Raw genomic sequence first — 13648 nt, 5'->3', positions numbered from 1 at the left:
AAGCTGGCGTTATCTTAGTGTCGCTTGAGAATGGTGTTCTGTGGAAGAGGCCTTATGTATTGATTTGCGGATTGTGATTTGCCTTACGAAATTAGTACGGTTGATGGTATGGATGTGCAGACTTTGCTACCTGAGAGGAAGGTTGTGGGAGAGTACCCCATGGGGAGATTTGTATAAGTGTGGCATATTAGTCACTTGATTGTTAAAGATTAAGACCAAGTACAGAGGTTATGGTAATATCGCAAATGCGAGAGTTTATGCCTGAGAGGCGTCCTGTACCTTGGGTTGTGGACCGCGTGAGTTGTTTCGGATTTGACGATTGTTCTTAGGTGTCGTGAATAGGGCCATTGTGTATCTTTGGAAGGTTATTGGACCAATATGGTATGACCAGAATCAGTGTGAGGTCCGTTGGTGGGTCTAGTGTGAGTGTGTGCTCTACGTTAGGTCGGATGTGTTCGTTCATCATAGCATTGCTTACGGAGGAGTCGTCGGGCATCGGATGTTATTACATCATCAGCTATTCCATGTAAATCTCTATTGTGCCATATGGGTTGTGAGGCGTCTTGATTATTCGCACACGTGTTGAGGTCCCGTGTAGCTTCTAGTGTTATGTGAGCAAGTGGCTCTCGAGATGCAAGTCATCATTGCACCTTAGTTGTGCTTGGGTTTCATAGTGTATGGCGCTATCCGTCTCCCCAGGATTCGCATTATGCACTTGGCGTGCTTGTGGTCGATATTCGGGCATTTCGTAAGAGTAAGCGCTATGGCTTAATATGTGTGTTTTTCTTCTTTATGTTAGGTGCGGATCGGGTGGCACGCCGCCACGGGTATATTGTCTGGATCGGGTGGCACGCCGCCACGGGCATGTTATGTGGATCGGGTTGAACGCCGCAACAGTGTCATGTCAGATTGGGTTGCACGCCACAACAACGAGATGTTGAGCATAGTTCCTTACACTTATTTTGTGTCCCTTATTTTCATCCTTGAGGTAGGTTCACAGCATTATTCGGCCGTTTAATTCGTTATGCGGGCTGGGTAGTCCTTCTCTAGAGTTCGTTCTTCCTTATGTATCACATTCGAGTTGTAGCTTGTTGGCGCGTTGTATGCGTCATATAAGATTTTTGGCAGTGTCTGAGATGGCTTATTGCCTGAGCAGCTTGTGCTGGGTGAGACGAGATTATTGGACCTGAAATTAGTGCAATCAGATTTATATAAGGTACATTAAAGAGAACATATCGTTATTCAGTTCAGAATGAAGTATCGTTATTCAGTTCAGAATGAAGTAATGGTTCTTGTTAGGAGGGAGACTTCATGAATTATTGATTCGGCAGGTGGTTATGAGTTTCTACATGTCTCTTTCATCGTGGCAGTATTGCGAGAGTTGGAACATGATTTATATGCGTCATGAGATGTATTGCGAGCTATTGTGGTCGGGGGATATTATTATGGGCAACCGACTTATGTGGTGCATGGTGTGATTTCGGCATAGGTGCATGATCATGTTTTGGTACAGTATGTGGTGATTGGTACAGTGTTCGTATGTTAGAATCAGGTCTTGTGGAGAAATTCGGAGGTTGGAATTTGGTTCTAAGGCTCATTGACTAAATGAACGGGAGGATCTTTAGTCTGACTCGAGCTAATGTGTCCAACTGGATTGTGGTGGCACGGGTAGGTGCACGAGGTGCTAAACAGTGATTTTGGACAACTCAAGAGCAGTCCTTAGTACGTTCGAGGGTGAACGTATGTTTAAGTGGGGAAGAATGTAACGACCCGACCGGTCGTTTTGAGCTCTAGCGCGTCGTTCGGCGATTTGAGGCCTTGAGTAGCTTCACTTCAGGTATTATGACTTTTACGTGTGGTCAGAATTGAATTTCGAGAAGTTCGGGATCGATTTTTGAAAGTAAATTCTAATTTTGGAAGCTTTAAGTTGGAAGAATTGGCTAAGACTTGACTTTTGAGTAAATGACCTCGGAATCGGATTTGAAGGTTCCAATAGGTTCGTATGATGATTTCAGACTTGGGCATATGTTCAGGTTGAGTATCAGATCACCCGGGAGCATTTCGGCGTTTATTATGGAAAGTTAACTTTTTAAAAGTTTAAGAATTTCCTAAGTTTGGTTTGGAGTGGGATTTGTGTTATCGATATCCGTTTGGGACTCCGAGCCTTGGAATAGGTTCGTATCGTGATTTGTGATTTGTGCACAAAGTTTGGCATCATTCCGGAATGTTTTGATATGAATCGGACGCGTTCATCGAAGTTTAAAGGTTTGGAAGTTTTAAGAAAGGTTTTGATCGTCGATCCGTAGTTTTGATGTTGTTTGTCGTGATTTGAGGCCTCGACTAAGTTCGTAATGTATTTTGGGACGCGTTGTATAATTGGTAAAGGTCCCTAGGGCCTCGGGTGGATACCGTATGGTTAATGGATCAATTTTTGGACTAAGGGAATGTTGGAATTTTCTAGTTGCCGGTGCGATCGCTTCTGCGGAAGCTGGGTCGCAGAAGCGAGGGTCGCGCTGCAGAAGCAGCTGGGAGTTGAACTAGCTGAGGTCGCAGGTGCGAAGAAATTCCCGCACCTGCGTGATCGCAGATACGACCACTGGAGCGCAGGTGCGAACCTTGCTGGGGGAGGCTGGGACCGCAGATGCAGTCGAATTTTGCAGAAGCGGAACTGCACCTGCGGATGAAGCATCGCAGAAGCGCTGGAGGGGCCACATATGCGGAGGTTGAGGGGCCTGAAGGGAGCCGCAAAATCGGACTCTGAGCCGCAGAAGCGGCTTATGTTCCGCATATGCGAAATGTCGTTGGGCAGTGAGCTTTTTAAAAAATTGGGATATGGCCCATTTTCTTTCATTTTTCACTTGGTTGTGGCGATTTTTGGAGAGTTTCAAGGGGAGATTTTCATCAAGAAACACAAGGTAAGTGACTCTCACCTATTACACGTTAAATATACGGTTTGTATATGGATCTAAACATGGAAATTTGTAGAAATTTGGGATTTTGGTAGAAAAACCTAGAATTTGGTATTTTTGAATTTTGACCAGGAAATTCGACATGGAATTTGGAATAGGTTATATATTTTAGTTCGTGGTGTTATGGGTAATGTTTAGTTTCGAAAATTTTCATAGTCCAGGCACGTGGGCCCAAGGGTTGACTTTATCGACTTTTCGAGCCGGAGTTGGGAATTGTTTAAATTGATTAATTATGGGTATAAGAGTATATTTTGATTAGTTTGCACATTGTTTGATTAATTTTGGATCGACGGGCATTGGTTTGAGGTATTAGAGAGGATTTGGAGTCGGTTATGGAGCTTCGGAGCGAGGTAAATCTTCTGTCTAACTCTGTGAGGGGAAACTATCCCTAGGTGATGTATTTGATATATGCTACCTGTTACGGGGGCTACGTACGCACAAGGTGACGAGAGTCCGTACGTTGCTAAATCCATGTTATTGTCCGGGTAGACTTAGACTCACACCATGATATAGTTGTACTATTTGAGTTGTCTCCTGCCTATTAAATTCCTTTATTTTACGTTGCGACTTGAGACTAGACTTGTATAGAGTGATAGACTTGCTATTGTAGAGATTCGACAAGCTTCACGATTTGCCGCAAAATAATTATACTCCTCTTACGAATTTCTCCCACGCTATGCGTTCTCATCGAAAGGTTTCCCAAAAATTTGTAACTCACACGTCTGTTCGTGAGTGCGGTCGAGGACCCGTCAAAGCTTCTTATTCTAATGGGATCGAGCCGTTCACCTCGGCAGGATAGATATATCTATGGTTCGTGTCGTTTGACCCTCGGCAGTGCGCACATTATGATGGATCGGGTCGTACGCCTCGGCAGGATTATGTACCACACTTTCATAGGAGCGGGCCGTTCACCTCGACAATAAAAATAGATGTATCTATGGTTCGGCAATGTTATGATGGATAGGGCCGTACGCCTTGGCATTTCTATAAAATACTCTTATGAAATCGTGCGTAATAATTGGCAAGAAGCTAGCATATCTATGAGCTTTTTTTTCCTAATTGAATTGTGACGACCTATCTGGTAAGGTCCATTATATATATACTCCGATTTAGGAGGTAACTACTAGCTGAGAGTTTGAGTTATTGCTGAGAGGAGGATTGTACCACGTATTATACTTGTTATTTCGCTTATTTACTCTGACCCACACCTGTTTACTTCTACTGCATCTGTCTTATTGGACCACTAGTAAGTGTTGATGTCGACCCCTTGTCACTACTTCTTTAGGGTTAGGCTAGATACTTACTGGGTACGCGTTGATTAATGTACTCATGCTACACTTGCTGCACTTTTTGTGCAGGTACATATATGTTTAGTGGTCTTTTAGGCGTAGAGCCGCGGCTATTGCGGGGACTTTACTGTGAGCTGTATTTCATATTACGATCCGCAGCCTGCAGAGTCTCCATCAGAGTTATTTATATTCTTCTATCTAAATTGTATTCCAGATAGATGTTGTATTTTATTATATTTCCTAGTTGATGCTTATGCACTTGTGACACCAGATTTTGGGGGTTCCTACGGGTTGTTCATTATTGTAGTTCATGCAAATATTATCATTTACCCTGTAAATTCTATTTCACACTATTCAATTAATAAAAATTATGATTTCAATGTTATAAAATGAGTAATTAATTTGATCAATCACTGTTGGCTTGCCTGACCACGGCGTTAGGCGCCATCACGACCTATCATGGATTTTGGGTCGTGACATATTCAGATAAGCCCTCTGGAAGTTGGCCTTCAAGTGCCTAACACAGTAATGGTGGTAGGCATACGGTTCCTGCCATTCACGCAAATTTTGTACAGAATTTAAAATACCGCTATGCCGATCAAATGTTAGACAAATACTTGAACGATGTTTGACAACGTGGTCCTTCAAGTGGTTCAAAAGCAATGTCCACATCTCTTGGCTTTCATTGGCACAAATAGCAAATGCTAAGGGAAATATACTTTCATTAGCATCTACTGCAACGGCGATCAACAACTTAATATCATACTCTCTATAGACATGAGTGTCGTCTATGGATATTACCGGTCGACAATGGACAAAACCATCAATGGCTGGTTTAAATGCCCAGAACACATATCTGAATATGTATTCTAGTATTCCTGGACTCCGCTCAAGCTTCCATTCAACAACAGTCCCGGGGTTAAAGTGTTGCAATACAGCCATGTACCTGGGTAAATCGGCAAAATGACTTATCTCAGTTACCATAAACAATTTCAAACCCACGTTTACGCTCGAGAAATGCCTTTTTTTTGTAATGGTAAATCCATATACCTCGTGGACAAATGTTATACACTCTTTGATCTTGTACCTTATAGACACTTCAATGTATGGAATCAAGACAAGAGAAATCAAGTCAACATTCAAGTTCAAATGATTCCCACTGAATGTTTCCATTTCACAATTGTGGGTGCCAATGTATTTCCCCACAATCCACATATTTGTTTTCAACTTTTTCGCACACAACATCTAATTACAACCTTGAAACCATCTACGACAAATAACCTTGTATACTTCCGAAGATGACTCATGAACCACGATCTCACGACACTCTTTTATGTTGTACATTTGCACCGCCCTGCTTAGGCATGCTTTATCAGCAAAAAGCATACCCTTTGACAGCATCGTTGCTCTAGATTCATCCCACATTGCCGTCCGAATTTCGTCAAGATCCATTGTGAGGGCACCCACATCCGACATACTTAGAAACTGATCAAGGCAGGGAATCACCCTTGAATGAAACGGCACATGGGACTTGTACACTCTTGGTCTAACGGGAGGTGAAGCATGCTCCCTCATCAAATCGGGTTCATCATTCTCGTCCTCATCAGTGAAGGGTGTGCCATCTCCAGACTCATCAACATTTTTGTCATAATCACTATCATCTTCCTGACTCTGCGCATCTGCCAAATCCCGATTAAATATGTCGTCTTCGGGCAATTGAGTACGGACAGGACCTTCAAGTTGCTCGTTTTCACTGCATAACCTATAAAATAATGAGTTTCTCAAATTCATCCAAACTTTACATAAAAACTTTATCACTTAACTTACAAATAAAATGTGTTGATATCCCACGATGCACATTATCTTGTTGCTGATGACTCCCGAATGGACCACCATGATCCAACACACCAAAACTAGGCATATTCCAACTGTCTGTTGGTTCATATCTTATAAAATTCATATCTGGCTGGTACCCCCTGTGGAATATATGAGTTTTAATACAAATTCAATACAAAAAAATAAACTCTGTAACACAAAGGAAAATTGAAGTTTACCACTCAGCTTGTGGATTATGTAAACTTGGGGATAAATTATGTCATCCCTCCTCATTCGCCCGTGGAGATAAGTTTAGATTTAGTCAAACTCTTTCACCCGGAACTTGTTCGGATAAAATTGCTCCAAAAAAAATCACCCAATGATTGAGGGATATCCCTATTTTGCGAAACCTCATTATTGCGAACGTCTTCAGCCTTGATGTACATTTTCAATATTTTTATCATAAGAAGTTCATGGTGTTCATCTGGAGTCCTCAAAAAATCTGCCAGAGTTTCATCGTTCTCGATGTTAAACTCAGCACAACAAGCAACCCCTTGCGGAGTAACAAAATAGGGATATTTTCCGGTTACTTTAATATTAACCGAACGTTTGCTCACACTCATTTTTTTACATAACAACGATACCAATTTATCGTACTCCATTATAAGTGTCAATTTAACATGACATTATGGAGAACTATAGCGTACTGAGTTATTCTTCACCACAACCTCACCCCCTAATATAATGAAACCCTAATTTTTCGCTATTCGAACATTATGACAAAATGTAAAATAACTTAACGAACAGATATTTCAGAAGAAGGATCCTGAATTGATTTTTACCAAATTCTGAAACTTTTAAATAAAAAACAAAACCAGTCCCGGGTACAATTATTTCATGTATAGCGCATGCATGTTAGGCCATGTAGCGCCCATACTGCCACAGTGCTCATACTTCAACTAATTAATGTATCACTAAACCTAGATGTCATCTCAATAGTTGACATGTCCGGACTAGTTAAAACACCTATAATATATTCCATCATTGTATCTCATCTCAGAAAATACATTTTCATCAGATATGACTTAACCCAATTTATGCATGCCAACACTCAGAAAACATCAACGTACAACAATACTTTTGTGTAAGAATGAACTAGCAATCCAAGTGCGCAGGAAGATACAATGGGTTTGATGTACAGTAATTAGTTAAAAGTTCGTCAAACCTAATTGTTATCTCAATTGTTGGTATGCCAGGTTCAGGTAAAAGAAAACCAAAACATATACTCTATAATTCTATATCATACTCAGAATATATATTTTGGACCGAAATATCTTACCTAATATGGCACACTAACAATTAAGATAACATGTGGGTACAACTATCCTTCAACAACCAACAATTGTTTTGTCTCTTTGAAGTCCGCGGAGGCGCAGAACAGGCTATTGAGAAAACCCTACTTCTCTAAAGGGGCAAGGGAAAACGAGTATTTATCGAGGGGTACTAGGTTAAAGGTCTGACTTGGCATAACATGGGCTTCAGTTTTACATTTCCAGCTGAATGTGGGCTGGTGTTTTCAGTTTTAGCTTGTGAGGCTTTGGGCTGGAATTAATGGATTTTGCTGATATTGGGCTAACGATTAATTGCAAGTTACAGTCCTAATTCGCGCTAAAAGTTTCTGGATCAGCATTGTTTATTTAATCATCTATGAAATTAACTTTGGATGGATATTTTTAAACCCATTGTTTATATTTTGATCACATTAAAATATATTTTGGAAAAATAATCTCGAATCAGATTTTTAAAGCACGCTAAACAGATTTGTCTTGATTTCTAGAATTTTGAAATACGCTGGGCTGAATTTTAAAACACGTCACAATTATGGGTTATCGTCAGGATTCAGCCACAAAATTATGAGTGTCACCAGAATTCCATCCACAATGCTCAAAACATTCTGATAATCTATCAGAATTCTGTGGCAAAATCCTGACGAGCACCATAATTGCTTCGTCCTTTAAAATTCTGGCTCTTAAGGAAAATTTTGTCCGGCATGATTTAAAATACTGGGATATAACTTTTTTATAATTTTTTTTGTTACCGATTTTTAAAAAATTAAATAGTAGCACAAAAATATCCTATTTGTGTTATTCTACCTAACAATTTGGTATTTGAAGATAGAGATGTTTGGTAAGGAAAAATATTTCCAAAGTCAAACCTGAAACATTTGCTTAATAATGGAGAGATAACAATATGTGCGGCATTTGCACAAGTGCCCTTTATTGCGACCACTATTTATGTTCGTCTTTGAATGTAGAGTGCCATCTTCGATTAATTATCTAGAGATTATTGTTTGACCCATATTATATACTACATCCGTTTCAATTTATGTGAACTCATTTGACTGGGCATGGAGTTTAAGAAAAGAGAGAAGACTTTTGAACTTGTGGTATAAAATGAGGCACATATATTTTGTGTGGCTATAAATTATTGCATAAAGGTAAATTATTTCCAAATAGGAAAAGAGGTCATTCTTTTTGGCTCCCACTAAAAAGGAAATAGGTTCACATAAATTGAAACAGAGGAGTATATCGCTACTAGGAGTGTACAAAGAAAATCAACAAACCGCATCAAACTGATAATTCGAGTCAAGTCGAGAAAAAAGTCCGACTATGATTCGGTTTGATTTGGTTTGGTATTGGGAAAAAATACCCGACCATAATTGGTTTGGTTTGGTTTGGTTTTAACTAAAAAAAGTCAAACCGAAACTAAACCAACCCAACATTATATGTATACAAAATTTTGATATATTTAATACATATAAATACTAATTGTAATGTAATTTATAAATATTTCTTAAACTTTTCCATAATTTTGTCTTTTAAGGTGTTATTTCAAGATAGGAGTTAGAACTTTTGAATGCTCCAATAAGTTTTATAGTACATAAATGTAAAGTAACTCAAATAATGCTAACAAAAGCTCAAACCAAAATCAAATCAATACTCAGTACCGACGGCCGGTTGGGATGATGAAGAGGCAGCCTGCTGAGGGACTGACTTGAAAGTTTTTGCCATTACTATCTGAGAAGGTTTGAAGATTTAAAGAAAAAGTATAGAGGTTTAAAGGAACAAGTTGGAAGGCTGAAGAACAGAGTAAGAAAATTCGAAGAAAATATGGGTAAAAACCTAAGAACAACTATGAGGATTTGAAGATCAAAGATAAAGATACGAAGGTTTGAAGGAAGTTGGTGATAGCTAGAGAATTCGAAGGTAGAAGGTTAATCGGAAAGTGGAGAAAGAACAAGCGATAGAAGCTTTTATAGGGGAAGTAGGCGACGCTTCGCATTTGGAGGCAACCATCTGATGATTGACACGTGTTTGAAGTCAGAACGACGCGACTGATGGGATGTTTCGACCTCTTCGTCGTAACGTACGGAGGAAGGAACCGAAGAACATCTATCGTTTCTCATTGTTTCGGCAAACCTATTCTCTGATAAACGAGGGGACTATCTGTATACGGGTAAAACCGAGGCTAAAGAGCACCCCGATTTTTCGGTGAGGCAAATGAAGCAAGGACGTAACTACAAGGAATCAGAATCGAAGCCAGGAGCCTCTCGTATCAAGGCCCGAACAAAACACCTACCCTCGGAGCCATCGAGACCACGCCCCCCGGATCCGGTTCGAGTTCCAAGACCTTGGAAAGCATTACCAAACGACCGCGCACGATTAACAAAGGGCCGTGATATCCGCGTTCAACCGGATATCACGACGTAAATCTAGGCTTGTATCGATAACAGATCAGTGATTAGCGAAAATGAAGATTTTTACCTTTTTTAGAATTGTACTTAGGGTAAAACTTCCTTACTATATAAAGGAAAAGTTGATTATTCAATAGACACATTGTAACACACATATCAAGATAATATACATTTGTTTTCTCTGCTTCTAAAGGTTATTCAAAGTTCTTAATTTTGTTCATAGTTCTTCATAAGTGTTTGGTTCCGAACCGAAGGCAGGCTAATTGTTGGGCTCACAACCGAGCCCAGATTCGATACTACTACTAGTTTGGCTATTCATTCTATCTTTAGTCTGTTCATATGACGTTATTAATCACTTGTATTGAATTAGTCCACATATTCTTAAAATCACTTATAAATTCAATTGTTATTTATTTTTATTTTTTTTATTTTTTTTTTAGAGTAAACAACTTTGATAGCTTTTGGCCCTGTTGTTAAATTCCTCCTGTGAGTTTACGCCTACACATGAGTATCTTCTCGGGCACCAATTAATTCCCTTCCCCTTGTCTTAATAGACCAATACTCAAGCAAGAGTGACAACTTTTACTGCTTTGGTAGTGGGGGTCAACTAATACCTCTTCCTCAGCTTAAGACACGTGCGTCTAACCAATTCATATAATAGTCATCAATGCTGATAAGTTTGAACTTTGACCATGTCCTGCTTTGAATTAATTAGCAGTCTTGATGAACAACTCATTTCTACCTCTATTAATTGATGTTCCCCACAGTTAATTAAGTCCTAGTTTGATAGGGTGTTTAAGAATAATACTAAATAAGATGTATTAATAATTTTAATAATAGTTATGCTTAGATTATTTCTTATCAATTGTTTGATTTGAGATATGGAAGAACAAAGGTTTTTACCTTTTTTTTAATTATTATTAATTAGTTCAAATCTTTAATTGAGCTAACAATTAGATTAGGCTTAATTATTTAGCCACGTATCATAAACTTGGCATATTTGAGTTTTTTTAATGACTAGGGAGATATAGTTCAAAGGGATATTGAGAACACCAAATAGTTTAAATAGGAAACCGATAAAAATGTAATAATTTAGGGTGATTTTAGAATATTAACTCAAAAAGTTTAGATTTTCACTTTTTAGTAAATATAACTTTAAATCCCATTCAAAATTTTTAACCCCTCCTATCCCAAACTTGGCCTCCTGAATTTCTTATAAACATAGCAGTTGATCTTTTTGCCTAGGTCTTTCTGTCGAAGTCCTATTATTCAGTGACCATACCTTACAAAAAACCAACCAAAATAGAGGAAGTACCCAAGCCCCGGTCAAGCAAATCTATTTGCATTACCTTCATAGATTCCAATATAAGCAGCATAGACATATAATGCAATATTGACCGCTTTGCCTTTTTTTTTTGGGTCGAAAAGAATTTTTTTATTCAACCAAGTAAGCAGCATGTACAACTAGCTCAATTTGACTCTAGAGCTAGATCAGCAAAAATAACCAAAACACTAACTCTACACCGCTTTGCTTTATACATTATCATATGCTTCAAGAAATCAAGAAATTATCTCAACTTAAACTTAGTTCTGCCCCTAGATATCTTTATTTTCAACCATAAGGCATCAATATGGACTCAACCTACAGCATCCCTACCCGTAACCATATCCCCACAAAAACTCCTGATTCTGAAAAGGATTTCCCACCCTATCCTCAAGTACCCCTTAAGCCTTTGTCCTTCACCAACGTGACATCCAAGAAGCACCACCAAGTGCACAATCACCAACCACCGTCTGCGGCGGTGACTTACAAGGAATGCTTGAAGAACCACGCAGCCAGCATAGGTGGATACACCGTGGACGGTTGTGGTGAATTCATCCCAACGCCAGATGCCATTGCCGCTGATCCCACTTCGCTAAAATGCGATGTCTGTGGCTGCCACCGCAACTTCCACCGCCGAGAACGTGATGATGATTTTATGGACTTCCGTCACCATCATGCGCAAGTGGCGACGCCTGCCACGCCCACAGCACTAAAGCCAGAGAAGCCAAGAAGAAGAAGACGGTTTAGGACAAAATTCAGCCAGGAACAGAAAAATAGGATGTATTCTTTCTCTGAAAAGTTGGGTTGGAAATTGCAGAAGTGTGATGAAGCTATGGTCGAGGAGTTTTGCAATGAAATAGGGGTTGGTAAAGGAGTTTTCAGAGTTTGGATGCACAATAACAAGAGCACTTTGGGAAAAAAAGGATTTCCAAAATGCCAACAACAGTACCAGACCGTACCCTACAACAACAAACAGTAAACCTTGACGATAGTACTGGACCAGATAGCATTGAAAATAATGGCTTCAACATCAAGTAATGGCGCCAGCAGCAATCATGAAGGCAATAAGAATGGCAGTCGTCATTTCAATGAGAAGATTAGTTTCCTTCATATTTCCACTAATGGGTCTTCTTCTTCAGCTTGATTTATTTTGTAAGAAAAAGTTAGTTTCTTAATTCGTTTTTGTGTTTTCAACGCTTGCAACTTTTAAATGTCCGTGCCCATGAAGCCAAGTAATAAATATCAAAATTTTGTATTAAGTTCAAGTTTGTCATTGTTGACTAACACCTTTTAAATGTTTAAAGGCCATTAAGAAGTTTGACGCATGCTAACTATATTAATTTATGTGTGAAGGACCAGGTTAATTATATGAACAATATTACTTGGATGTGATAATAGGTATATAAGGTGCATTGAAAGTAATTTAGAGTTTAATGAGAGTGTTAGGGCTAGGTAATTTAGAAACTATGCAATGGCCTAAAGATGTAAACGGACTAACACAACACAAGGCATAACTTCAAACGAGCATAACTCGTAATATATAATGAGTTACATTTTGGATAAGGTTCAAATCAAAGCTCTTCGAGTCTAATTTCTGACACTTTATATCGTTCGTCATTTGGACTTTCCTACGATAAGTTATAATCTTTTTGTTTACCCGTAAAACAGTACAATTGAATTTGTTCGTAATTTCTAGACAAATGAATTAATTTGATCCAAAAAATAACGAAATACACTACTAAAAATCTGCTAAAAACCGACCAACTATTTCCGACCAACGTTGGTCGGTCAAAAAAAGCGACCAAAAACCGTCCGAGTTGGACGGAAACTGGGAAAAAAAAATTTATATTTTTCTTAAACTAAATACCGACCAACGTTGGTCGATAAATTGATCAACGAATTGACCCAGCTGGTCAGACAAGAAAATTTTGGATTACCGACCAATGTTGGTCGGTAATCTGGATCCAATTTTTTAAATTTTAATAATTATTTTATTATTTAAAATATTTTATAATATTTAAGAATTTATATTTAAAATTACCGACCAACGTTGGTCGGTTAATGTAGGGGAAGCATTTACCGACCAACTTTGGTCGGTAATTGTTATTTTCTGCAAAATAACCGACCAAAGTTGGTCGGTTATTACGTCAATATTGATCAAACTTTCGAATTACTTTTATATTTACTATCTAAATAATATAAATGTAATTCGTTAACACTTTTGTAATACAAATAATGAATACACTAACATATACTATATATAACATGCTATTTGTAAATTGATTCATTGACTTATAACTTACTTAGATGCATCGATGAATATTAAAAATAAAACGTTTGACCTATATCGACTAATAGTAAAAACAAAACGTCTCGACTTATATCGATTAATCTAGCTATGCCATGCATTATTAGTGATGAATGAATGAAAAATAAAAGAATTAATACTAAACATCTTTGACATATATATATATATATATATTAGTATTAAGTAAAC

At 38.4% G+C, this 13648-nt stretch overlaps 1 protein-coding gene and 1 long non-coding RNA gene across 4 annotated transcripts; one reads left to right on the top strand and one right to left on the bottom strand.

Annotated features, from left to right (window-relative positions):
* Positions 1–5327: 5327 nt before the first annotated feature.
* LOC142167436 (uncharacterized) lies at positions 5328–7625 on the bottom strand. Of its 3 annotated transcripts, XR_012697576.1 has the most exons (4): positions 7413–7625; positions 6313–6575; positions 6086–6234; positions 5328–6020 (listed from the first exon to the last, which is right to left on the bottom strand). It is a non-coding gene; the product is annotated as an uncharacterized LOC142167436 (long non-coding RNA). The 3 variants fall into 3 exon arrangements; XR_012697574.1 differs by having other exon boundaries at positions 6313–7623; XR_012697575.1 differs by having other exon boundaries at positions 5328–6011; positions 6313–7623.
* Positions 7626–11081: 3456 nt separating this feature from the next.
* Positions 11082–12410, top strand: LOC107793444 (zinc-finger homeodomain protein 9-like). The gene has a single exon (XM_016615796.2). The coding sequence runs from the start codon at positions 11459–11461 to the stop codon at positions 12128–12130; it is 672 nt and encodes a 223-aa protein (XP_016471282.1). The 5' UTR covers positions 11082–11458; the 3' UTR covers positions 12131–12410.
* The last annotated feature ends 1238 nt before the right edge of the window (positions 12411–13648 follow it).

Source organism: Nicotiana tabacum, chromosome 12 (genome assembly GCF_000715075.1).
Source record: "Nicotiana tabacum cultivar K326 chromosome 12, ASM71507v2, whole genome shotgun sequence".
Lineage (NCBI taxonomy): Eukaryota > Viridiplantae > Streptophyta > Magnoliopsida > Solanales > Solanaceae > Nicotiana > Nicotiana tabacum.
This window is presented reverse-complemented; position numbering and strand designations above follow the sequence as displayed.

What these genes read in the sequence shown, in the direction of transcription:
- LOC107793444 (XM_016615796.2), top strand. Translation starts at nt 11,459, where the DNA reads ATGGACTCAACCTACAGCATCCCTACCCGTAACCATATCCCCACAAAA.